The 27143-nt window shown below is 34.9% G+C and overlaps 2 protein-coding genes across 2 annotated transcripts; both read left to right on the forward strand.

Annotated features, from left to right (window-relative positions):
• The first annotated feature begins 8414 nt into the window (after window positions 1–8414).
• LOC150083444 (uncharacterized) lies at window positions 8415–15237 on the forward strand. The gene is made up of 6 exons (XM_090377288.1): window positions 8415–8581; window positions 10828–10883; window positions 11333–11443; window positions 13009–13044; window positions 13439–13477; window positions 14987–15237. The coding sequence occupies exons 1-6, from the start codon at window positions 8455–8457 to the stop codon at window positions 15077–15079; spliced, it is 462 nt and encodes a 153-aa protein (XP_090233414.1). The 5' UTR covers window positions 8415–8454; the 3' UTR covers window positions 15080–15237.
• Window positions 15238–19156: 3919 nt separating this feature from the next.
• Window positions 19157–26583, forward strand: LOC150083445 (uncharacterized). The gene is made up of 6 exons (XM_090377289.1): window positions 19157–19497; window positions 21162–21217; window positions 21417–21527; window positions 23677–23712; window positions 24055–24093; window positions 26423–26583. Exons 1-6 carry the CDS (start codon window positions 19371–19373, stop codon window positions 26513–26515), a joined length of 462 nt encoding a protein of 153 aa, XP_090233415.1. The 5' UTR covers window positions 19157–19370; the 3' UTR covers window positions 26516–26583.
• Window positions 26584–27143: the final 560 nt, after the last annotated feature.

A 27143-nucleotide genomic window follows, 5' to 3' on the forward strand; every position in this document is an offset into this window, starting at 1 on the left:
ATGATTATTTTTTTTAAATATATTGTTCAGTTATCAGAAGACAACAGTAGTAGAGAATCATCACAAAAACTGCTTATCAATGTACAAGACGAAACATAATTATAAAAAATGAATTAATCCTTTAAGACATTTATTTATATTTCATAAAGAGTAAAATGATTTATTTCATTTAGAGATATTATCAGCATCACTTAATACATGCATTTCCAAACAATTTATTTAGAGATCTTTTCATTCATTACAATTTCAGTACAAAAAGAACTGAGGACAAGGAAACTAGAAAAAAAAGCCTGAAAATAGTATTTCATTTTCGCACCACGTGTTCTATTATTTTCAAGAATAAAAAAGATTATGAACTTGTTTTTCCTGCGATCCAAAAAAATTTGATAAAATAAATAAATATACTTTCCAAGCCTTCCATTGGGGGTAATGCATTCCAAAAATTCCTGGGTAAAAGGAAAACTTCGTACAGTCCAGTGTCGTCTTATTCTGCAATTCGAATTAATGGCGCGTAGTTCTGGAACCATTAATAACAATGTAAATTTCTAATTCATTCATTTTACCAGCCCTCCTCAGAGTCTCATAAACCTTTGTGACAATTTATAGACACTAATCTTAATTATAATCTATTCGTGACCATTATTCCAGCAAAATATCTCGCAGCTGCAACAACTATGAAGAAAGAGGACATCATTGCCGAATAGCTCCAGCATATCTCACGCATTCTCAATAGGATTGATATCAGGTGAACACAGGGGTCAGGGAAGATGGCGAAAACCCGTATCATGTTCTCCGAACCATGCTTGCACGATTCTGAAACTATGTTTTGTCGGTATCAACGTCGGTAACCAACAAAACATTCCTCACAGTGATACCAACTCCAGATGCCTGGGTTTTTTAACAAGGCAAGCTGGGCCCATCGCTTGGTAAGGTTTTTGCCACATTCCCCGTCTGCCATCAGTGAAAAATAAAATGTATCGGGATTCGCTTGATCGCATAACTTTCTTCCACTGTCCAATCACGACGTTCTCAGCGCCACTTCAAGCGGATTTTTTTCTATTTTTCTCTGAAATCCGTGGCTTTCGAAGAGGCAGGCGACCACCTATACCCAATATCATAAATTCCCTGCGCTTGGTAATTTCTGAAATAGAGTAGTTCTGGGCTTGATTGAATTTAGATGTTATTTGCTGCACACTGGAGGTTCTATTAATGGTACCATCCTCTTTGGCGTACGATGGCTTTGCTCATGAATTATTGTTTTTCTACCACATTTACTCCTTTGTGATGTGAAAGGATCTCTTGCTTACCAGTCATTTAAAACCTTCGAGATGAATGTTTTTGAGAAACTAGTCATCTCTTTTGTTTCTTGAATCACAAGTCCTGCGAAACGTGCCCCCACGATAATACGTTTTTCAGAGAGTCATAGACAATACGTTTTCCCCATTCTGGCTTCAGATTATCGCATTCGAACGACATGTGCAGTCCTTATACTCAAGGAGGCAACACGTTGTCATTCCACGTTACAGTTTTCTTTGCATCTCCTTCTATTTTTCATATTTATTTGCATTTCTTCTGTCTTAATACAAATGTTCCTATTTTTTGGCCAGCGTGTGTACGAAATACGGTATTTGGATAGTCTATGTGATATGTAAGTTATAAAAAATAAGTTAATAATTTCTGGATTTCTATTCGCCCGATTTGAATTAAATTTGGAAAACCTCGACAAATCTTTCTAAAATAGCGAAGTATAAAAGTTCATGAAAATCCATTTACTGAGAGTTGAGATATTATATGTGGATTGATGGACAAAGAAATAAGAACTGTCTGGTTTCTACTCGTTATATTTTAATGAAATTTGGGACTTTCGTTAAAGGAACCCAGTACCTTAGATCAGAAATACAAGCTTCCACATACAGAAAAATACATATCTCATATGTATTTTTTTTTATTTGATTGTCTTTATGAAGAAATTGGTATTAGTCAAAATCAAGAAGAGGAGCATGGTTTTGCGTACTTCTCAAGTAAAAGTTTTAAAGCTGCATTGTTTCACAATGGAATATATTCCTATAAATTCCTGTTGCGCACTCGGTTCATTTTAAAGAATACTAAGGAAACGTAAAGCAAGTACCAGAGAAGATCAAGTGTGCCCAGTACAAAAGGATGCCCACGGAGACTTAAAAGTTGCTGGTGTTCCTTGTTGTTCAAGGCGGTTTCATTATGTTTGCTTGCTATCTCTGTTTAAGAAATATCGGAGTAGTAGATTAAAACTATAAGAGAAGAAAATGATCAAACTGAAATGTATTTTTTTATAAGAATGATCCACAAGTTAAGCAGATGTTAACTTCACAAGAACTGGAGACATATGACTGATATAAGTCATATAGTGCATAGCAAAGTGCTTGTAACTCGTTTTGTCTTGTAGTGAATGGCTTTCTTCTTAAAATTAAGAGTAAGAATTTAAAAAGAACTAATTGACAAGTTGAAATTATAGGAACATTATTTAAACTCTCACCTGGATTTTTCAGAGCGATTTTAGTGAGCAGCTCGGAGAGAGTTTTCACCAGGACATGGAGTTAATGGAGAAGGAAGTGCCAAGGAAAGGTTGGATAAAGCTATGATAGGTGAATACAACTGGTTCTCAGTTCGGGCTGCTCACACTGACCACCAAAGGAAAAGGACATTCAAATGTACATTTTAAGCAAACTTTTTTTATTAACCGGAGGGAGGGAGGGTTCTACTTTTTATGCAATTCTTTTAGCTTTTTGTTTACTTGCATCAAAAATTAATACTCTATCTGTATAGAAGTTAAACATTGTCGATATATCTGATATAAATGAAAATTATTGATGCTGTGCAAAACTAAGATCATATCCGGGATCAGCAACCAAAATTTCACAAAGAAATTCCACTAAATGCAGGTAAACAGGACTTTTTTAAAAATTAGCTAAAATTGGCTATATACTATAATAATACAAATTTTAAAATTTGTATTATTATATACTATAATAATACATTTTAGTCACCTATTTTATACATGTAGGATTTCGGACTTAAAAGCTTCAGACTGCATGAAGAGTTTACTGCATTAGTGTCATTTCTATACACAGTAAACCAACCAGCCGAAGTTGTGTAGTGGCATTATTACACATCTCATATTGTGAACTCATTCACAACGAACTGCCTATCCCATTACACCTCGAATCAGTAACTCTTCCCCAGTAGAGACGACTATTGTTACTTATTCTCAGTGGGCATCACCACCTAGGCGGCCGTTCCAGGCCTTTTTGATCCCTCATCGTTTTGAAGGAGTTCACAATATGAGATGTTATGTGATGTTGCCAGTGCACAAATTCGATTTTTTTACTGTGAATAGGAATGATGATAATGCACTAATTTGTATGATTACTTTAAACTCTTCCCGCAGTCAGGCTTTTTGGTCCTAAATCTTACATGTACTGAACTACACCACACTTAACATATCTCATAATTTTATTGTATTAAGCGGTCCCAGCCAGCTGTCCTGGCAACCAAGCCACCTATTTGCAGTGCCATACACGTACAATTACGAAATAAGTTGACGTGCAGTTATCTTAGATTCCCTCATTGAGGTTCAAATTCGTTCTCAACGAAAAATCCAAGTCACAATGCAATACCATGAAGGTATCTGACACAATAAAAGTTCCAAAGTAGGATTGTGATGACCTCGAAGGAAACAAGTAACATTTTCAAGTCCACCACAAAGACTCAACATCATTAGTAGAAGTCTAATCCAGGAAATGGAATTTTAAACCACGAATGGAGGTCACAACTAAGGAGTCGACTTTGTTCTTAAACCTAGCAGTTCTAACAGTATAGCAGTTAACAGTAAAGTTGATCAGTCTTCACATACAGTCCCTGGAACTACAATAACGCCACATTAGCACAGATAATTCATCGAGGAAGCAAGCACATTTATTTTATTATTAAAGAAGGCAGTCCCAGCCAGCTTTCCTGGCAACCCACCATCTATTGCAATACTGTACTGTACTGATAATTTCTGTCATAACGTGCACTACCACTAGTTGGTTATCATTCCTGATGCATGGAGACGGCCAGGGAACGTCTGCCAGCGTGTACAGATGATATCATATACAGCATCAATCGTCTGCCAGCGTACTGATAACGTAACACGCAGTATCAATATAATACCCCCTCTTAATTTGGAGGGTACATCATTTCATTAGTTCATATATTAATGAAACAGCTATGTTGCACTAAAGGTGATCATGTGTCTCTGGTCTTGATTAGAGGATGTCTTTCTGACGAGGAAATATTTAACTGTTTCACCTCACCACAGAAAATGGACTTTGCATTCACTGCATAAAATCACAAGTGGGATAAGTCAAGAATTTTGTTCCTACAACATATTTAGCTGATGTTCCCAGCGGTGCTCAAGAAATGGAGCGCAATCCACGTGGAAGTCCAGTAGTAATAGAATGAACAGGGTATGTTGCATATTTTCATTAACTACTAAGAAATACACAGATCAGTAGTAGACCAGTCTGAACCAACATCATTAATAAGCAAAGCAACGATTCCAGATGGAGCCGTCGTCATCACAAGAGGCAGGCTCGACGTGGTGGTAAAATCCACTGCAGGAGCCCATAGTTTCTCCGACACGAACCCAGTCACCCGATGGATCACAAATGTCTGGCCACTAAATGCTGCTCCTACCTCAACATTGAGACAAATTTCATAGTTGGCTCATCAGTTCACATACCGCTGTACGAAATTTTTTATCTATTTTTTTTTATCGAAAGAAGAAAACACAGCGTAATCCAGTAGGCTCGTCGTGGTAGTCTATCTTTATATCGGCGTTCCAATTTCTCCGTTACGAGCCCGCCCGAAAAGCGTCAGCGGTCTCCTCAACAACTCTTTTGAATTATCTGAAACGACATTCTGTTACTGACGTTGATATCATTGTATCGCATGTTTCCACAACTGAAGGACAATACTCCAGTTAGTTTTATGAATCAGTGGAAGAGGCATCTGGAGGATTTATATTGGGGCTCTTTAGAGGTTGTAGTGTTCACTGGGTAGACTCCCACTTATAATTAGAACGGTATCACTCTTCCTGCGTCCATCCTACCTACTAAAATAATAACCTGTTCTAAATAGCACGCCATACCCTTTTAGGAGGATCTTATTGCAACTGCAATGAGATCCTTCTGAATAGTTCTACCGCAATGTTCCGGAGTGCGTAAAAATCTTCTTTTACCCTAACTAAAAGCTGTTAACATCCAGAACTAAGGGAGTGGAGATTAGGAGCTTCTTTGATTAAATATCCCTTCAAATCACAATACTCAACAATTCATAGATAAGATGGTTCGAATCTTCCGGGAGTCCACATGTACATAAAGTACGCTGAGTGATTCCCAATTCCCTTACCAGTGCAAATTCATATTGTGAATTTAATTAATTCACGATTGGGTTGTCAGCTGCTAAAGAAAACAAACAAACTCGAGTAATGCCATTCATGTAGTATAAAACGAATGATTTAGTTTTTTGAAAACAAACGAGACAAGTTCTATTAAATAATACTTTTATCATGCTGTCAATAGTATTGGAAATCAATAGAGAATTTGGTTCCATATTAATACTTAAATGTTAGTTTAAATTATATTAATTTAAGATTCTTCGGAATATGATGTAGTTGGTTATATTATGTCTACATTTATCTAAATGGTGCAAGGTTTTATGTTTACCGCGCGAAATTTCCATAACTTCCGCTAGAAGCACTCTCCCTGGTCGCTACTGAGCAGACTCTGTGTTTGCATTCCAATACTTGTCGAGCTACTGGTGCGTGAAGAGTATTTTTTCAGCCGCGTGTCACTGACGATCGTTCTGAAGCAAGTCTCATGTCGGACATACAGATTGAACAGCGATATGTGATTCGTGATTGTATTGTGTCAGACGGGGCCTGAATTCATTGTAAATAAATAAAGAGATGAATGAAACGTGTGGTAATGAGTGTCTTGGTAGGACGGCCATATTCCGGGGTGAAGTGGTTTCTCCATCAAGACAATGCCAGGCCTCATATGGCTAATATTTTGCAAGCATTGATCACTGCCATAAGTGCCGAGGTTCTTCCACATCCCCCTTATGCACCGGAGCTTAGCTGCATGTGATTTCTTCCTGTTTCCACGTCTGAAGAAAGCTCTGAACGGCAAGCGTTTCGCGTCCACCACAACGATGCTTGAAGAGTCCCAACGGAAGCACTTCACAGTCTTTCGAAAAATGGCTTGCCAGAAGCATTTAATGCGTGGGTACGACGGTGGCGAAAGTGTTTGAAGTTCAAGGGAGAGTATTTTTGAGGTAGTTTGAAAATTCCAGGAGTGTGTTACTTATTGATGCAATTATCACAAGAAGATCATCATGGAGAAATCAGTAGGAGGAACTTCATATCACCAGCATAACGTAAAGTGCCATGCCTGGACTGAACAAGTGGGAAGATAAGCTCTGTAAACAAGAGCCCAACTTAGACACCATCCTGTGAAATGCCTGAAGAGATATATCGCTCGTATGCTCGCCCATGGACAGTAAGTCCGATTATTCTATATTAAAAGAGTGTCATGAGGAACTGCAAAATGTTTCTCTTCATCTGATAATCGTCTGAAGGTAGCTTCAGCTTTGTAGGAACATTTATAGAGTCGAAAGCTTTTCGAGGTTTACATAGCTGACTGCAAGATCCTCTTGATATTCAAACGGAGGAAGGACAGAGCTGGTGGTAGCTAGGATGTTAGTCAGTGGATCTATGAGGAAGGGAGTAATGAATTTGACGAGGTTGATGTGGAAGAAGTTACCTAGGTACCTTCTCAAGCAGTTTCAGAAGACTTGAGGCATTGTAGATTGGCTGGTAATGCTTAATAAGGATAACATTTTAAATTTTGGATATCGGCTTCGGAGGGTAGATGTTTCACTGGTGGTGAAAACAATGACTTGAAAGAAAAGCATTAAATAGAAGGGATCTACAATATAGCCAAAATATATATTTCATCTGTACCTTCTGTAACAGAAGCTGGTGTAGAATTAATGGCAGCAATAAGCTGTTTCCTGGAGATCAAAGCTGCAGTCAGTGGGTCAGGAGGAATTCTAGTTGTTGATGTACGAAGATCAGGACATTGCTCCAGGTTCGAGGCAAATCTACATATAAAGTTAAGCCACTGTCAGGTTCAAGATTTAGGGGTAAATCAGAAGGTTGCTCAAAGTTGAGGTATTTTCCTCTACGAAGAGTTATATCCATATAATGCTTAATTGCTTGAGCTTTCTGCTTGTGAAATGTTGCGCGAGTTTATCAGTAATGTATCCTGTCCTGAACAGTTTACGACTTCTTAGACATTTTGTGCAGATGCTGTTTGGCCATATATAATAATGGCCATATATCCGAATATTTTTTTCCAATTTTGTACAGATCACTCGAGATTCGGTAAAAAATGTTCCAAGTTCATATTGCTCCAATCCAACCAGAGAAAAATTTATATTAGACATATGTACAAAAATTGATGAAAATTATGGCTTCCCAGATCATCTCCTCAAAATTACGTGAACAGAGACCTTCTGCTCAGGTCCATTAAGACGCAAACATGATTATGAATCCCGCATTCCTTCAATACCTTTTAAAAATTAAATCCTGCAAAACATTGTTGAAAATTAGTCAATGGCATGATAATGCATACCAGAAAAATATTATAAAATCTTTAATCGTTGTACATCCAGAATTTCGATTTTTTTTCTCTGTTATACTCTTCAAGGTGCGAAGGGAAAGAAATACTACACCTATAAGCTAATTTCAATTATAATAAATTATATGGTAAAAACATAACGTGGGTTATCCTTGCAAGACATTCAGAGAAAAGTGTGAAATGCTGTTAATGGTGGAGGCATCCTTTTGCAATATTCGTTTTCCAGCATTCTTGATAAAGCTTATTTGAATAATATCAGCTGAGAACTTATGAGTATCCTTCTTATTCTTTTGGAATGAGTCTTCGAAGGAACAGAAATTTTAGAATGGATGTTCGAATATTGCATATAAAAAACCTACTATAAGTTTTAAATAATTATATGGAAATGTTAAGTTAAGCTTTTCAATTAATTTTGAATAAACTGTAAAGAGGAAATTGTTTTTTTTTTGCCTAATCGATAAAAAGGATCTATCCTAAAACAAAAAATTAAGTGATAGTGAGCGGGAGGAAATACTCTGATTATAAGTTTTTCTAATGAACTGCTACAAGGTTAATGCTGATTATGCGTACAGCTTATTAATCTGTAAAAAGCACACTTCCTGCCTACCGGAAACAGGTAGAGTAATGTTTACGGTAACGTGATAACGGGCAATATCAATTTATATAAATAAGAAGTCTAATGATGCAAATGAAATTGTCCAGCGTACACCAAAACAATCCACTTTGCGTCAAAATGAACGTAAGGCTTATTTCCCTGTTATTGATACCCATTTTTGGTTGCGTATTTGGAAAACCCAATACAGAGTCAGAAGAGCGAGATGCAGCTGCTTTGGGGATGAAACTTGTCAAAACTATGTGCGGTAAGTTTTCTGAGATATTTTATTAGCAGCATTTCCCCACAGTTTTCCCCACTCTTGATCCAACAACGAAAACAGTCAACTGTTTTAAGTAATTTGCAGATCTTGCTACTTTCCTTTTGATAATAACTTCCAAAGATGAAATACTATCCCCCTCATCAATAAAAATGCGCTTAAAATTGTAAAACAATTACAAGAAACCTAAAGTTAATGCGAAAGTTCATCTATTAATTTTTCATAGAATTTTTCTAATTAATTTGCTGAAAATTTCCTCAGGGTATTATAACGTGACCCTGTCCCGGATTACAGGATTCAGTATAGAAAGGATTAAGTTTCATTCACTTTCCTAAGACTTATAAATGGTACAATTAGGGGGACCTCAATTATGACATCACGAGGCAGCTTCATCACTGAATAAGAGCTACTCCATTTATATGGCTGCGGCAGGTTTAGTAGTTTAATTGGTTAAACTACTAAAGCACCGAAAGATATATGCTCCCAGAAGGGCCTCCCATGGCGGAAAGGTTTCAGTGGAGACGTCAGACGAAACCCGTTTCAAAAGGTCCACACACGACCTTTTCAACTAAATTGTGATCCAAGAAAGCAACGGGAAACTACTTGGATTATCCTTCCCTTGAAAACTTCAATGATAGATTACGCACATTGAAATGCTACATCTGGCCAATACTGCTCTACGGTGTAGAAACCTGGACTCTAACATCAGCCACTACAATAAAGCTCCAGACCTTCGAAATGTGGCTCTACCGAAGAATGCTGAAAATTCCGTGGACAGCCAAGATAACCAACGCACAGGTCCTGCAGGACATGCACACGGAACGGGACCTGCTCAAAACCATCATCAGCAGGAAATGCAAATACCTAGGTCACATCGCTAGGAACCAACAAAAATATCACCTACTACCACTCATCCTGGAGGGAAAGATCGAAGGCAAGAAACGCCCAGGCAGACCGAAAATGGCATGGCTAGATAACATCAACACCTGGCTTCACATGACAACAGCACAAATTCTACACGCAGCGCTAGACAGAGAACAATATCAAAACGAAGTCGCAAACGCCATTCGGCAGCAGTAAAGAAGAAGAAGGGGGACCTCAGAGTAGGTAAAGGGTTAAAGGGAATGACTCACAGAGTAGGCCATACAGTTTGCATTTGCCTCGGAGTTGCCTGCCAGTTGTTCAGCGTTATATTTTCTTTTTTGTTCTACAGAAATTTATCGTCCAGATGGGTTTCTTTATCTCCCGAGGAATACCACTCATTTAAAATTTTTAATCCTGCGAATACTCTGTCAGCCATAACAGATGATATGTTCTGGATGCTCAACCTACAGCGGATTTAAGGAAGTGTAATCATCGCTATAAAAATACTATATTAGGAATATGGTGTAAGAAAAGCCTAGGAGTATGCTGCACTAGCTAATAAATAAATAAACATAATAATAAACAAATTAAGCTATCTATGTGACTTATTCCTTAGGTAGTGTACTTCGTCAGCCTACCCTTAGAATTTTCCCAAGTTGAGATCCTGACACCTTCCTCCACCATAGAAGCAAATTATTATATTGATTAACAAATGGTTAAAAGAAACCTTGCAATCCTCTCTAAACTTCTTCCCACCGCAATTTGAACTTATGGACCTTAGTTTCTGCATCATTTATAACTCTGAAAATATCTTTCATTAATTTTACTCTCCTTTCGGAGCATTATAGACTTCAATTGGGTATTCCTTTAAAATACCTGGTTTTCACACACTGAAGTCCATGTATTCGAAGTCTTCCATCATATGAACTCCCTTTCTCTTCCATCATATGAACTCCCTTTCTCTTCCATCATATGAACTTCCTCGATCTCAAAAAATATTTTGGACTATTTTAAGAAGCTCAAAGTCTCTTCTAAGGCGTGTCTCCATTTTTCAGGAGTTTCAGTATAAAATTATCCCCACCAACCGCGATGCCATATTACCTCTAATCACAATATAATAATTACCAAAAATATTTTGGCAAAAAGCTCTTAAAGTTCAGAACTGATTGGATTGTAAAACCGGACGTCTGCCGATGGAAAGATGGCTTACAATGTCCAGACATCAGCTTTTTGAACCAGATACAATTTAGACTAATTTTTGATTTCATTTTCAAAAAGGACGGCAAATTGTTTTTATATATAGCTATATATATAAACTAGTAATGACTATGGCCATCACGAAGTATTTAAATTAATTTTAATATTTATAGGGTCACATGATTACAAAGATCACGCTGTAAAGTGCATAAACCAAGTCGAAGGCAAAGTAAGTACTTGTGTTTCTTGTTCCACAATGTTTAATCGGGATTTTTATATACAAAAAATATTATATCGAAAATAATGCAGAAAAATGTTCAATCGTCCTACACTTATAGAAAAATTAAATCACTTTGGAATACATTTGTATGCTTTAAATTGTTAAAAATTAATTTTTAAATAGCTAAATATTTTTAGTTATTTAAAACCTGAAAAGGTTTTAAATATCTTTCAGGTTTATACCTGAAAAGCATAAACCAATTTGATATTTAATTTCTACTCCTCATCTGTATAATTTCGATTGTTTACGATTGAGATTAATAGTCTTTATTTAAATAATTTCGATAGTAGGTCCACTTTATCTTTCCGCATTGAAGACATTTCAATAGAGTTTTAATAAAATTTTCAAAACTTCAAAAGAACAAAGTCACGTTCACAATTTCATTATTTCATTGGTAGATCAAAGCCGTTTTGGATGAGTGTGTAGAAGAAGCTTACCCACAGGCAGAAGACAAGTTCCTTGCAATGGTCAGCGACTTGTGTGAAATGAATGAAGCTAAACTCGATGAGGTGCGGTCAGGAAAGAATTATTAGTATTTTTTAAAATATTTACAGTTCTATTTAATAATTTTATCGACAGCATCGAAATAATATTAAAGAGAAACCTAGAAATTGCACTTAAAGATCTCAATGGTTAAGTTTTTGTTGGTTTTCAAATCGATTTATTTTATAGTTGTATAAATAGCTATTTTTATTCCAGATCCCGGAAAGGTCACAATATAATATTTATTAATAATAAATTAATAAAAAGTAGATATGAATATCTATTTTATATTAATAATTAATCTACCATTTATTTAATATTGTTAATTAGTACTGGGCTATTGTTTAGTACTATTAATAGTTGATTATTATTCTTTCGATAAATAATCAACATATTATCTTTTTATTTGAAAGCATATGTTTAAAATATGTGGCTTTTCTTTTCCCTGGTCAGTTGGTTTTATTGAAGCTGGTACTGTCCAAAATCAGTAATTTTCAATATGGATTTTATTTTTTCTTTTGTTGTTCATCAATTATGGAAGTAATTTTTCCTTAGCATGCACTGTTCTTGTGAGGAGGAATTCGTTTATTAAAGGTGAATTTCATTTTAACAGAAATGTTGTAAGGGTCATTGCTGATACTGTATGGGGAGGCCTTATCAGTCCCGGAAAAACTGCAAGTTAGGGTTTTGGAGAAGTTATTGGGAAACTAGATTTAGAAGGATAGATAGATTTTAGAAGGGAAAAATTTAGAGTGAGTCCGTTTCACGTTTATGCCACTAGAAAGCTTATTCACCCTTCTTGTGTAGTTTATGAAAAGGTTTTATCTTTACAAACTCCACTCATGCAATGATATTTCACTTTCTTTTATCCATCATCTCTCGCTATCTAAATATGAATTTTCAGAACACTCTTCCTCTGTCAATGTCCAAATCTTGATCTCAAACTTTGCACTCAACCAACTGCTCATTGACAGTAAAACTTTTACCTGAAAAGCATAAATGGGTGGAACTTCTACTTAAATGAATATAGACCTTCCATTCATTTATCCCATATTCTCTGCTTGTGAAATGTTTATCGGCTTTTCCTCATTCCTGATGGGTCTTAGAAATAAAAGCGTAATTCTCACAATATAGCAGTGAGTCTTGTGTAATTCAAGGTTGGAATTCGAGGGTCTCTTTGACGAGAGGGAGGAAGTATGAGCGAGTTCATCATGCTTGTTTTTCACTTGCAGAAGATATCAGCTTCTTTGCACAATTTGACCACAGTACAAAAACTCTATTTCTTCATTGGGTTCATGGTTCTTCCTTTTTTACTGTATCACGTAGGCCTTATTATATAAAGTTGATTTATTTAAAATATACATATTTATTTATAAATAATATTTTATTTAAAATCTTGAATAAACCGAATTTCAAGTTGCCATTATTAATTTATTGCATTCCTGGTTTATTTGTAAATAACAACAGTATATTAAATATTGCCATCGTATGTTTGCTGAATAAATATGCTTACGAAGTTACAGTTCTTATATCTGCAATTGAATTTACTTAGAATAAGATCAGTTTCTTAAAGTGTATAAATTTATTTCAGCTAAAACAATGCGCTGATGCTAAGATGGATGACGAGGTAAGTGTTTAAGTACAGAAAATTTACTAATATTTTTGTTAAAATTAACTGATTAAGTAGGTATGAAATTACTCTGTTTGCGCGCATGTGTTAAACTCTGACAGTGTTACTATCAATACTTTGGACAGCGCTATATAACATCTAAACAAAAAGAATAAACTTAAATCATTTTATGAAATTTAATTTATGTAATAATTCATAATTTAATTTTACATAAGTGTTCCTTGTTTCTTACATACCTTTTCTCTGTCCTCTCTGATTTCAGTACATATTTTCTATGTAAGATAAGCAATATTCGATTATTAGGACTTTTAAAGTATTTTTATAACAACATGAATTCTCCATTTATTCCTGTGAATCTAGACGTGGCTAATTTCCTTCATTTAAATTTCAGACAACTCTTGAAGAAATAAAGACTCAGCCATCTGCAAAAGTAAGTACTTTATTTTCATCAGTGATACTTAGAGACAGACCAATGAGTTCCAGTTTATGTGATATAATTTCTTTCAAAAGATACAATTGCATATTGGTATGCGATATTGATTTTGTCTATGTCTTGCGCTGTTGAGAAGTCGTAAAAGAAGACTCAAACCGACTGAACATCAATGTTGAGCCGTACGATGGTATGCAAACAATTCCGTTGTGCCTGAACTTTAGGAATTCTGTGTAAATGGGTCCTCCATGATCCAGTCCGGTAATGCTTCGCCCCATTCAGCGAGAAGTGCAAAAATCTGATCTGGGAAAATGATGTTGGGCAACTGGATTGGTTGGTCTATGTTCCATACTTTTGGAATGAACAGGAACATCGAAATAGGGCGTAGCCAACGGCCTCACCTCTACTACCAAAATGGCGACTGCACTGAAAGGTGGGTAAAGTACCTGCCCAGCAACCCAAAGGTCGCGGGTTCGATTCTCGCCTCGGGCTTGGATCAAAGTACTGCAAAAACCTTGGGAGGTGCAATATGGCCACAGAAGCCGATGCGCCAACAACTACCAAATCAAAAAAAAAAAAAAAAAAGCACTGAAAGGGGGGGGGGGGAGGAAGTGATTAAAATTCAGTGCTGTTATTGTGGGAATAACTTGGCCAGTATCTTATTGATTTGTTCGTTGAAACTCGTTGTCTTTCAGACATTGGTGTCGGGATATATTAAATGTGAAGGCAAATTTCAATCTGCAAAAATAGATCAAGTAGACGAAAAAATAGATAAAATCTTGTGATTTTAATTCAGCGGTTGCTAGATACTGATCCGGTTATTATCCTTTCATCTTCGAATCAAAAAATAACTCGATCATTTCATCTTTTCTCCAGCCGAAGCTATCATCCTCATAAATATGCATTCCTTCTAACGAGGTTAGTTGGAAGACAAAGCATGACCATCAGAATTCATGGAATGCTTTTGCACGTTATACAATTCATATATTGTTCTTACCCTTGCTCTTACATTACGCTTAAAGAAAAGATACCTTTTTTAAGTTAAGAAGAAAAGAACCTTTTTTAAGAAGACATGTTTTTCAAACTCTTGAGCAATTCTGCATGATGGTCCACATTTCCATCAAGTGATTCTACAAAGGCAAGTGTAGTACAAATTCATTTTATTTAAATAAGAAGATAACCTTAAGAAATATTCAAAAATAACTGTAGAACACCTGTAGGTTTTCCATATGGCGAAGTGATTCAAACAGGACTACAAAATCCAAGGTCAACGTTCATTTGGGGAACCTTTTTATTTCTATAATTAACTGCTGTTCAATTTGTTTAATTAAATAAAAATTTAAACTTTATAATTTATTACTTGATGTATAAATAGCATTTAAATAAATAAATAAAACGAATAAATCGCTCTTATGTATATGGATTCAGATATACGATATTTAACTCTATTTTACAGGAGAATTGTATGGAGAATTGTGGAGTACAGTATATACTTTTGTGTATTTTCAGGCTTGTTTCACCCGGCTGACTATTCGTTTACTTGTAGTCGTAGCACTTGAGGATTCTTCTGAGGAAGAAGAAGAAGAAGATAAGAAGAAGTAAAATCTGAGACAATATCAAGGAACAGGAGAATTCAGAGTAAAACAAAACATAAAACTGAGCTTTTATTTCGTCAATATTTATGGAACAGTCCACTTATTTTAAATGATTTAATGAGTGCACAAAACTGATCAGGTTAAAATAAATACTTTTGAATTAAGTGTTACTTTTTAAATATTTTAATCGACATGTAGAATTGGAGGAAGAGAGAGAGATAATACGGATCGTAGTGGGCAAGAGAAAGTAGGCCATTTATACCCGAAATTCCTACGAACTTTTTATGTATTAACTATTACGGTTGCAATATTATTTATTACATAAAATAACTGAAACATTCAAAAGATATAAACCAAACTACTACATTAGGATCACCAGGTAAGTTATTACATAAACCCACGCGTATTGTGTCTGTATATTGCGTGTGTTCTCTGCTCGATTTGCCTGTTTTGCTGGACGAACAACGCCAGATTCAGGAGAAAAAGTCTTGCTCTCTGCGCCTGAGACTGACTAACTCAGTCACGGAGTGAAAAGAGCCTATAAATGTTCCTCGCGTCACCGATGGGATTCGAACACGGGCCTTTTCCACGGCCCTTTTCCAAGTAACTGAATGTCATTCGGTTACTTGTACATAATAACAAATAAACAATGTCATTCAGTGTTTGTTAATGATAAGTGTTTTCAATTTTTTTCTTATACATCAAAGATGCAAAAACATTCACCACCAAATTTTCAAGCCTTGAAAGTTTTTTTGTGATTTATGGGCATAAAAACGCAACCTCTATAACTACAGAATCTGTTATATCTTTCTCCTGTTCACTGTGTATTATTACTACTTGATGTACGGTATACGTATGGAAAATAATCCGATATGGAACTGTAAGGAGGATGAAAATCATCAGACTGTTACATTTATCAATAGCAAAATTCTACATATTCCTAAATTGTCCGAAATTTTTAAAATTAATCTTTTAAAAATATAGTCCATCAGTATTCTTCTTCTTCTTCCCAGTTAGCTCCAATTCCGTATTTTTAAATTCAGCACTGTGCACGAGGAGATGTGGTAAGAGAGTCGGTGCAACGTATGATAGCTGCGAGTGTGTTCGGTTATCCATTGGTGCCATCATCCACCAACCATATTCGGATGTAGACAAACGTAAACAGCAGTTTTATGGTGGACTATCCAGCCTTATGGACATCGACTGTGTTATCCCATGTAGGCTCGTTTAATCAGGTACATGATTCACTTGAGTGAGAGGTCTAGACATCTTGACTCACTATATATTCGGTCTTCATCGGGTAATAGAGGACAACTCTCCTTTATAATTCTGACCAGATCTGATCTCACTCAGACCACAGCCTCCCAAATATGGCTACCCTAAGGCACGACGGCTTCCCACTATTTATTCTTAATATCTGTAATCCTACATCCTGCAACCGTTAAAGGTATTGCCAATGCGGAAACTTTAATTCACGACGTCAGACCTTATTATGTGTTTATATATGGTTAATGTTTATATTTAGCTAAACTATTTATTTGTAGCTAAACTTTCTGTATAACTGAGGTAGTTCAAGTAATATAAACTTCTTTGTGTCTTCTGAAACTCCCTGTCAATGCAGCCGTTTCTGGAGTGAAGTATAACCTCGAACTGATTTAAATAATATATTATCATGATATACTGATATGCAAATTTTCATACAGTTGCACTGACTCTTTTAGGGTCGAGAAATTTTAGTGATATTAAGTTCATAATAATGAGTGATCAAAATGTGAAATATCCATAGACAGGAGATATATGACCATCTCTCCAATTCATAAAGATTATTATAATATTCATGAACGTATATAGCAGAATGGTTATAATACCATCTTGATCAATCGGGTCTTGAATATTTGAGTTCCAACAACGTTAGTAACTCAAGGAATTTTCTGTTTCAGGTACCCATGTTACACTGGGAAATTCAGCATTTAATGCCTGCCAAAGTACAGAAGGACAATCCAATCTTCAAAATTCATTCATCAATAATTAAACATTGTTTCGGCCACGGGATTTTATCTTGCTTAATATAATTCATGGAAGGTTAATTATGATAAAATTGTTTGGAACATTATTCAAAATTCAGGACGAATTTTATTACAAACCATAACTGGTTAATTATCATCTAATTAGATATTAGAGCAGTTTATGACAGATTATGTTTTATTCTGTGGTTGAAATTTGGTCTTTTGAACTGATAAGACTGAACTGATAAGACGATCCCAGGTGGAGGTGGAGGAGTCTTGTCAACTACATTATTCTCCGCAGCTTTTGGATTCATTTCTTGCAGCAAACCCATTCTTAGTTTATGCTGACGTTATACAATTTTTTTTAAAAGGCTAAATACCACAACTAAAAAAAACCAAGGCAAAAACGGAGGAAAAGTTATGATAAATTAAGTTTCATAACGAAGGTTTGAAATGATTTAAAGATGTTTCTTTAGGATTCCTCAATTTATCTGCATTCAAGAATCTGAGTACGATTTCTGATCATGATTTAACTGATGAGCGCCGGTTAACTAACATGAAAAGTAAATATTAAGCCAACTTATTGAAGATTATAGAATTGGTTGGTATTTGTGAACATAAAAATCCTGAAGCAATGTGTCTCCAGATTTCCTAATCCAGTTATTCCATATTACTCAATTTATTGGAGATCATCGTACGACTGAGCAACAATATTTTTACAACCACAACCATGCATCTGACTGCATGGTTTGCACCTGCTCTAGCAGCAGCTGACGTAGAATTAATGGTAGAAATAAGCTTTTTCCTGGAGATTAAAAATGCGGTCAGTGTGTCAGGAAAGATTCCAGTCGTTGGTGTACAAAGGTCAGGGCATTGATCCGGATTCAAGGCAAATCTAGAAATAAAGTCAAGCGCTGGTCAGGTTTAAGGTTTAGGGAAAAATCAGAAGGCTGCTCAGAGTAGGGGCATTTTCCTCTACGAAGAGTTGTATCCATATAATGCTTAATTAATTGAGATCTGCTTGTTAAATGTTGCTCGGGATCTGGAGTAAGCTTCTCTGTCTTGTATAGTTTGCGACTTCTTCCACATTTTATATATATATAAAATATATATAACATATATATATATAAAATAATGGCCATATACCGAATTTTTTTACCGATTTTGTATACAACTCCAGATTCCGTTAAAAAATTCTTTAGAACTGGGTCCAATTAAATTAAATTTTCTGTAGCTCGAGAAAAATTTCTATTATACCTATATACAAATTCATGAAAATTATAGTTTCCAAGATCATCTCCTAAAATTATGTGAAATACATGAACACAGGCCTTCTGTTCAGGCCCATACGTTGCTATGCGTGGGTGCGTGTGTGTGTGTGTGTGTGTGTATGTGGGTGGGTGTATTTATATTCCAAAGCAACTAGGGCTCTAAGGCGACGGTATATTGCGGCTGTAAATCATTGATGTTAATTAGATTTCAGTGTAAACTTAATGGGCTTGTATTCATATTATTAAATGTGGTCAAGACTCCACATTTAGGGTCTTATTAAGAGGGAAATAGAATTACGGATCCCGCATTTTGATCCAGAATTTTGATCTTTTCCCCTATTATACTCTACAAAGTGCGAAGGGAAAGATATACTACACCTAGGAACTAATTTCAATCATAGTGAATTACAAAAACTTCCGCTCTTCCCCTCCATCTCGCAGGCATTCATAGAAAAGTCTGAAATGGTATTAATCGTGGATCTGGAGGCATCTATTACAATATTTGTATTCCAGCATTCTTGAAATAGCTTAGTTGAATAACATCAGCTGAGGACTTCTGAGTTTTCTTCTTATCCTTTTGGAAAGAGAAGCCATATTCTTCGAAGAAACTGAAATTTTTGAATGACCATTCACATATTGTATTCAAAAACGCTACTAAACGTTTTAAATAATAATATGAAAATGTGACGTTAAGCTTTATAATTAATTTTGAATAAATTGTAATGAAGAAATTGTGTAACGTGCAAAATCAATAAAAAAATCTCAATCGTAAAACCGAGAAACTTAAGTGACATTTAGCCGGAAGAAACACTCGGGTTATATAAATTTTCATAGAGGACTGCTAAAAGGTTAATGATCCGTGCAGCTTATTAATCGGCAAAAACCACACTTCCTGCCTACCGGAAACATGTAGAGCAATAACTGGCGATATTAATTTGTATAAATAAGAAGCCTAATGATGACAACGACATTCTTCAGAAATTTGTTTGGCGTGCACCAAAACAATCCATCTTGAGTCACGATGGACGTAAGTGTTATTTATTTGTTATTGCTACCCATATTGGGTTGCGCATTTGCAAAACCCAGCACAGAGTCAGAAGAGCAAGAAGGAGCTGAGTTCGGGATGACTCTTATGAACGCTATTTGCGGTAAGTTTCTTGAGATATTTTATTACCAGAATTTTCCCACAGTTTTTCTCTTCATTCAACAACCAAAACCGTCGACTGTTTAAAATTATTTGTAGTTCTTGCTACTTTCCTTTTAATAATAACTTTGAAGAATGAAATGCTATCCCTCCATCAAAAAATGGGATTATAATTTTTAAAACAATTATAGAAAACTAAGGTTAATGCGAAAGTTTTCTATTAATTTTTCATAAAATTAATCTAAGTAATTTTCCGAATCCTTCCTCAGTGTAATATAAAGTGGCCCGATTCCATATTACAGGATTCAGTTGCATACACTTTCCTAATACTTATAAATGGTAGAATTAGGAAACTAAGAGTAGATAAAGGGACCTTGTTAAAGCGAATGGCTCTCGCAGGGTAGACCATATAGTTTGTATTTGCCTTGGAGTCACCTGCTCTCTGTACGTTGTCAACGGTTATATTTTCTTTTCTGTTCTATCAAATTGCACACCCTATGACTTTTCCCAAGCTGAGATCTGGAAACCTTCCACCACCCTGGAAGAAAATTATAATAGTAATTAACAACTGGCTAAAAGATAACTTCTTGCATTCCACTCTAAACCTCTTCCGTAATTTGAACTTATGGTCCTTAGTTCTGGTATCAATTATAACTCTGAAAATATCCTTAATTCATTTTACTCTCCCCTTCCGGAAGATTATAGACTTCAATCAGATTCTCAATTAAGGTGCCTGGTTATCAAACACTGACGCCTATATATTTGAAGCTGTTCCTCATATGGATGTAATTTTGCCGATCTGAAAAAGTATTTTGCCGTCTTTGGACCATGGAGCTCGAAGTCTCTTTTAAGGTGGGTCTCCATATTTGGACAAGTATCCTGAGCACGATCGTACAATTGCCTTATACAGTGGATTAAAATTTTGCTCGCTCTACAAGAAAGTGTTGAATAAATCATTGATAGGATGCAATCTGCTATTGAATGCCCAATTAAAATGCTGAAAATAATCCCTATTCAGTCAAGGTGAACGCATGAGTTATTTCTTTGTTAGAGCTGCCATGATTGGATTCGTATTTGCAAAAACGAAACAAAATCAGAATCACAAGCGAAGGAGCAGTGCAACGCTAACATGCTGCCCTTCTTGCCACCTGTGGGCACTGCACTGAGAACTTCATATCTGCCGTATCGTAATTCCTAAATCTCTATCTTCATCTACTCTTTTAAATTCACTCCACCAGTGCATAAGCTATTTTGTTGCTGATATTTTGAATGCAGTAGTTATTAAGGACTGAATTTTGAAATATCGTGATGCCATTTTCATGCCGACCGGGCTAGCCGAGTGGGTAAAGTACCTGCCCGGCAACCCAAAGGTCGCGGGTTCGATTCTCGCCTCGGGCTTGGATCAAAGTACTGCAAAAACCTTGGGATATGCAATATCCCAAGGTCTTGTGCAATATGGCCACAGAAGCCGATGCGCCAACAACTACCAAATCAAAGCCATTTTCATATGCAATTGCCATGCGCAATAGGTGGGGATATCAGTGGAGATATCAGCCAAAAAACGGAGTACGCCTACAACTTAAATTCCTTTAATTTAAAATGAGACTGTTTCTTACAATATAATAATTATCAAAAATATTTTATTGAAATTAATTTTGTTATTTATAGGGTCACATGTGTACCGAGAAGAAGCTGCAAAGTGCCTAATGAAAATCGAAGGCAAAGTAAGCTATTCCTATTTTTGATATTTCATTTATACTTTAAACGAGTGAAATTAATTGTCTTAATTTATATAATTTCGATGGTAAGTCCTCTTTATCTTTCTGTATTGTTGAAGACATTTCAATAAGTTTTTATAAATTATTCAAAACTTTAAATGAACAAAGACATATTCACAACATACTCTCTTTATTTCATTAATAGATCAGAGTGATTGCGGATGAATGTTTATCAGAAGTTTACCCACAGGAAGTAGACAGGTTCCTTGCAATGGTCAAAGACTTGTGTGATATGAATGAGGCTAAAACCAATGAGGTGCGATCAGAAAAGAATTATTAGTATTTTTTTAAATTTTTACAATTTTATTTAATAATTTTATCGACATTTCTAGACAAACCCAGAAATGACATTTAAAGATCGGCATGGCTAAGTTTTTATTGGTTTTCAAATGGATTTATTTTATACCTGCTCTATAAACAGATATTTTAAATCTTGATTCCGGAGAAAACACAATCTAATATTCGTTAATAATTAATAAAATGTTGATATTAATATCTATTTTCTATTAATAATATATCTACCATTTATTCAGTACTGTTAATTAGTACTGTACTATTGTTTTGTATTATTAATAATCGATTATTATCCTTTAGATAATAATCAACAGAGTACCTTTTTATTTGAAAGTATCTATTTAAAAAAATATATGGATTTTAACTTTTTCATTCTCTCAATTATTTTTATTGAAGTACTGTGCGAAATCAATAATTTTCAATATGGATTTTATAGTTTCATTTGTTTTTCATAGAATGAACTATCCTTGGTAAAAAGGAATTCGTTTATTTTAGGCGGATTTCAATTTAACAGAAATTTAGGATTCTGGCAAAGTTATTGGAAAAGTTAGATATTAGTGATATAGCCAAGATAGCATTGATGTCTTCTTCGAAACTGCTTGTGTGAAAATTCAATCACAGATTCAATAATTTGAATCTGTGATTGAATAATCACAGATTGAATAATTAAATGATTATAAGAACCAGCGTATAACAATCGGAATTAAATTTATTGAGATTACTGGAAGGCAAAGCCCCATAAATGGGCAATATTCCAAACATCCAGTTATATTACCCATTCAAATTTCCTATATAATTTTCTTTATAAGTAGGTTGTTTAATAATGATAAATTGAAATAAATCATGTAATAATTTTTATTATTTTGCTTTAGATAGAAAAGTAAATAATTTGCTGACATTAATCTTTATTTGAACAAGGACCAATGAACAAACAGTTTTGTTATATTTACTTTCGATACACGGTTTTTTTGACATGTGTACCGAAAGAAAAATTTAAATATCGATAATACTTGTAAAATATAAGAAAAACAGTACCAGTACTCCTAAGTTTTGCAAAACTGAATAGAATCAAAACTTTAAAGAGGCTCGCATTATTTTTTACAGTTTAGACAATAACAGGCAGACACATTGCCAAAATATAGTTTAGAGGCTTAAGAGGAAATGTTTATTTTATCATAATTTTAGAAAGGAAAAATTTACAGTCAGCACATTTTATGTTTGTGCCACTAGAAAGCTTATTCACCCTTCTTGTTCAGTTAATGAGGTCTTACCTTCACAAACTCCACTCTGTCATGATATTTCACGTTATTTTCTCCAGAATATCTTCCTATCTAAATTTGAGTTTTCAGAACACGTTTACTTTTCCTGTCAATCTCCAAATTTTGATCTCAAACTTTGCACGCACTGTTTGAAAGAACATTGACCCCTGAAATCAATCAACTGCTCAACCAACTACTGTACAGTAATACTTTTGCCCGAAAAGTATAAATGGGTGGAAGTTCTACCTAAATTAATGTAGACCTTCCATTAATTTATCCCAAAATTCTCTGTTTGTGGAAATTTTATCGGCCTTTCTTTATTCCTGATGAGTCTTAGGAATAGAAGCGTAATAATACAGTAAGTTACCTCCCAACATGGCTGAAGCAGTGAGTCTTGTGGAATCAGAGTGTCTTTTGACGAAGGGGAGGAAGTATGGGTGATTCGATTATTTTTGTTTAGCACTTGCAGAAGAAATCCGATTCTTTGTATAAATATTTGACCACAGTACAAAAGCTCTATTATTCCTTGGTTAGGTTCATGGTTCCTCCTTTTTTTACTGTTTCACATAAAATCTATTTACTGATAAAAAATTATACTTTTAAATAAATATATAAATATTTATTAATTTATAAAAAATACCGTATTTAGAATCTTGAATAAAGCAAATTTCAAGTTGTCATTAATTTGTTGCATTGGTGAAAGAAATTCTTGTAAATAACAAGGGTATATTAAATATTGCCATCGTATGTTTCCTGGATAAATATAATACTTACCAAGTTATACTTCTTATATCTGCAATTTAATTTTCTTACAGTAAGGTAATTTTCTTAAAGTGTATAAATTTTTTTCAGGTAAAAGAGTGCACAGATGCTAAGATGGATGACGAGGTAAGTGTTTAACGATAGCAAATTTACTAATATTTTTGTTAAAATTAATTGATTATATAATCATGAAATTACTCTGTTTAGATGTATGTGTTAAACTCTGAGAATGTTGCAATCAATACTTTGAACAGCGCTATATAATTTCTGAACTGTGTAGAATAAACTTAAATAATTTAATGAAATTTAATTTTATGCCATAATATATAAATTAAATTTTATGTCAGAATGCATAAATTCATTTTATGTAAGAATTCCTTAATTATTACATAAATTTTCTGTCCTCTCCAATTCTCCATTTGTTCCTGTGAATCTAGACGTGGCTAATTTCTTTCATTTAAATTTCAGACAACTCGTCAAGAAAAAACGGATCACCCAAATGCAAAAGTAAGTATTTCATCTTCATCAGTAATACTTAGAGACCGAGCCATGAGTTCCAGTTTGTCTGATATAATTTCTTTCAAACTATACAATTGCATATTGGTATTCGATGTTGATTTTGTTGGTATCTTGCGCTGTTGAGAAGTAGTAAAAGAGTGGTCAAGCCGACCAATGGACAGAGAATTTTAAATTACACTATAGTGGTGCTTCTGAGGACAACCTTTCAAATAGCGGCAAGGATGATATTTCGGGTGTTATTTCGGTAATATTAGTTAGATACCAGCGGCATGTGATAGGTACAGCCAGATGAATAAACAGACATGAAATGTATCATGAGTTTACTTGTAGGTTTACTTGAGTAATTAAAATTGCAATTTGTGGGAGAATTTCAACATTCTTTGTAATGCTGCGCGTTTTATTGATTTCGCAGATATATGCAATCGCTTTGTCATGGTCTGTTTTTATAGCGCTTTGCATCACCAGGGTCTAAACCAGTAGTCCAGGTTACAGCTCTGATACGTCCTCATTTGTCTTTCGCCAAAGCGAATGACGCTATTAGACGATACAGCGCATTATTTCTGTAAATCGTGTGCATTCTGAAGTAGTTTTTCTTCCAAGAAGAATGGTATACAACAAAATGGGTCTATTGTTTCATATGGTTTGCTAGATACTTAAATTTTCACCTATGGAAAGAACCACATGGAGAGAGCCAATTTATTTTATATCCACTCCGAACAGCCTGATCTGAAGACACTCTTGAAACCCGTTATATTGGAGCTCCAAGTGGTCATTGCGTTGCACGCATTTGCATACTTTTCGTTGTCTGCTGACCAGCTCCACAACGTACCAACAAAAGCCAGGGGTCGTTTCTAGTAGTGCTTAGCCTTTCGTTGTTGAACTATGGAATGACGAAAACAGGTCTTATGCAGCGACAAATATTTATTTATTTTTTTACAAAGTCGTCTACCAACGTTATCTACTGCACTGTACTGCGCACGCAGTGAGGTTCTAAGTAGGTAGGATCATCGGATGGAACTGCTTCAGGAGGTTTGCAGTCGAATAGTTGGTTGTGATTTGCAGTAGAATAGTTGGTTGTGATTTGCAGTCGGATACATGGTTGTGGTTGCAAAAATATTGTTGCTCAGTCGTACGATGATGTGACAACAATTCCGTGGTACTCGTACTTCAGCAGTTCTGTGGAAATGGGTCCTCCGTGTTCCAGCCCGAGAATATTTCGCCCCGTTCAGCAAACAGTGCAGAAATCTGGTTTCAGAAAACGACGTTGGACAACTAAATTGGTTGATCCATGTTCCATACTTTTGAAATGAACTGGAACGGTGAAGTAGGGCTCAGCCAATACCGTCACTTTTTATAAAAAAAGGTGATTGCACTCAAGGGAGAAAAGGAAGTGATTACGATCGGACCAATGCTGCTATTGTGGGAAAACTCGGCCAGTATCTTATTGATTTGTTCGTTGAAACTCGTGTACTTGCAGGCATGATGGTGTGCGGTCATATTAGATGTGAATAGAAATTTCAATGAGGAAAAATTAATGAAACAGATGAAAAAATAGATAAAACTGGCGATTTTAATTCAACGGTTGTTAGATACTGATCCGGTTATTATCTCCCATCTTCGTATCAAAAAACAACTCGATCGTTTCTTCTTTTCTCCAGCCGAATCTGTCATCCTAATGAATAAGCATTGTCTCCTAATAAGGCTAGTTGGAATACAAAGTATGACCATCAGAATTTATTTGCATGTATTTTCACGTTATGCAGTTTATACATTGATTTCTTAATTACGACCGAATCTTGCTCTTACATTACGGTTAATTTTGAATAAATTAAGAAGAAAAGAAAATATTTTTAAGAAGACATGTTTTTCAGTGTCTTGAGCAATTCTCCATGATGGTCCACACTTCCATCAAATGTTTCTACAAAGGCAAGGATAGTCCAAATTCATTTTATATAAATAAGAAGATGATAACCTTAAGAAATGTGCAAAAATAATCGCTGGTTACTCTTTTAGAACCATCATATCTTTGGTTTTCCACAAAATATGCTGAAGTGATTCCATTCCAACAGGACTGCTTAAAGCCCAATGTCAAATTTGTTTTGAGGAACCATTTTATATTTAAAATTAACTGCTCTTCAATTTGTTTAAATAAATAAATATTTAAACGTTACAATTTATTATTTGAAGTATAAATAGCAATTAAATAAATAAATAAGACGAATAAATCGCCCTTTCGAATATAGATTCAGTTATACGGAATCTAACTCTATTTTACCAATGGAAAAATATAGTACATATATTTTTTATTTATTTTCAGGCTTGTTTCAGCCGGTTGGCTCTTCGTGTACTTGTAACCACAGCACTAGCTGAGGATTCTTACTCAGAAGAAGAAGATAAAAGGAAGAAGTAAATCAGAGAGAGAGAGAGACAATACCAAGCAACAGAAGAATTCAGAGATAAACAAAACAAAACATACAACTGAACATTTTATTTCGTCATAAATATGAATGAGTCCACATTTATTTTAAATGATTTAATGATTGCAAAAATAGCTGATCAAGTTAAAATAAATACTTTTGAATGAAGTGTTACTTTTTGAATATTTAATCGACATACAGCATTGGTAAAAGAGAGATAATAAGGATCGAAGTGGTGGTAGTGTGGGCACCAGAACCTAGCCCAATTCTATCCGAAATTCCTAAGAACTTTTTATCTGTTAGCCATTGTGGTTTCGATATTGACTATTATATAAAAGAACTGAAACATTCAAAAGATACATGAACAACATCGGAAAAAAACCTTTCAATGTTCAGCCAGTTAGAATTTTTTTTTTAATTCTATGAACCATAAATTGGAGGCCACTGTCCAAACGCAATCTAAAACATTTGAAGAGAGTTAAATTATTATAACATTCACTTACTTGTATATAACAAATAAACAATGTCATTCAGTGTTTTTTTTATGATTTAACAAACATCTAACTTAAGCTAACAGTTTTTTACTACGAATGTGCTTTGGATCCTACTAAAGTAACACGA

The sequence above is a fragment of the Mastigoproctus giganteus genome, chromosome 7 (assembly GCF_048544385.1).
Source record: "Mastigoproctus giganteus isolate SK-2022 chromosome 7, ASM4854438v1, whole genome shotgun sequence".
NCBI classification, from domain to species: domain Eukaryota; kingdom Metazoa; phylum Arthropoda; class Arachnida; order Uropygi; family Thelyphonidae; genus Mastigoproctus; species Mastigoproctus giganteus.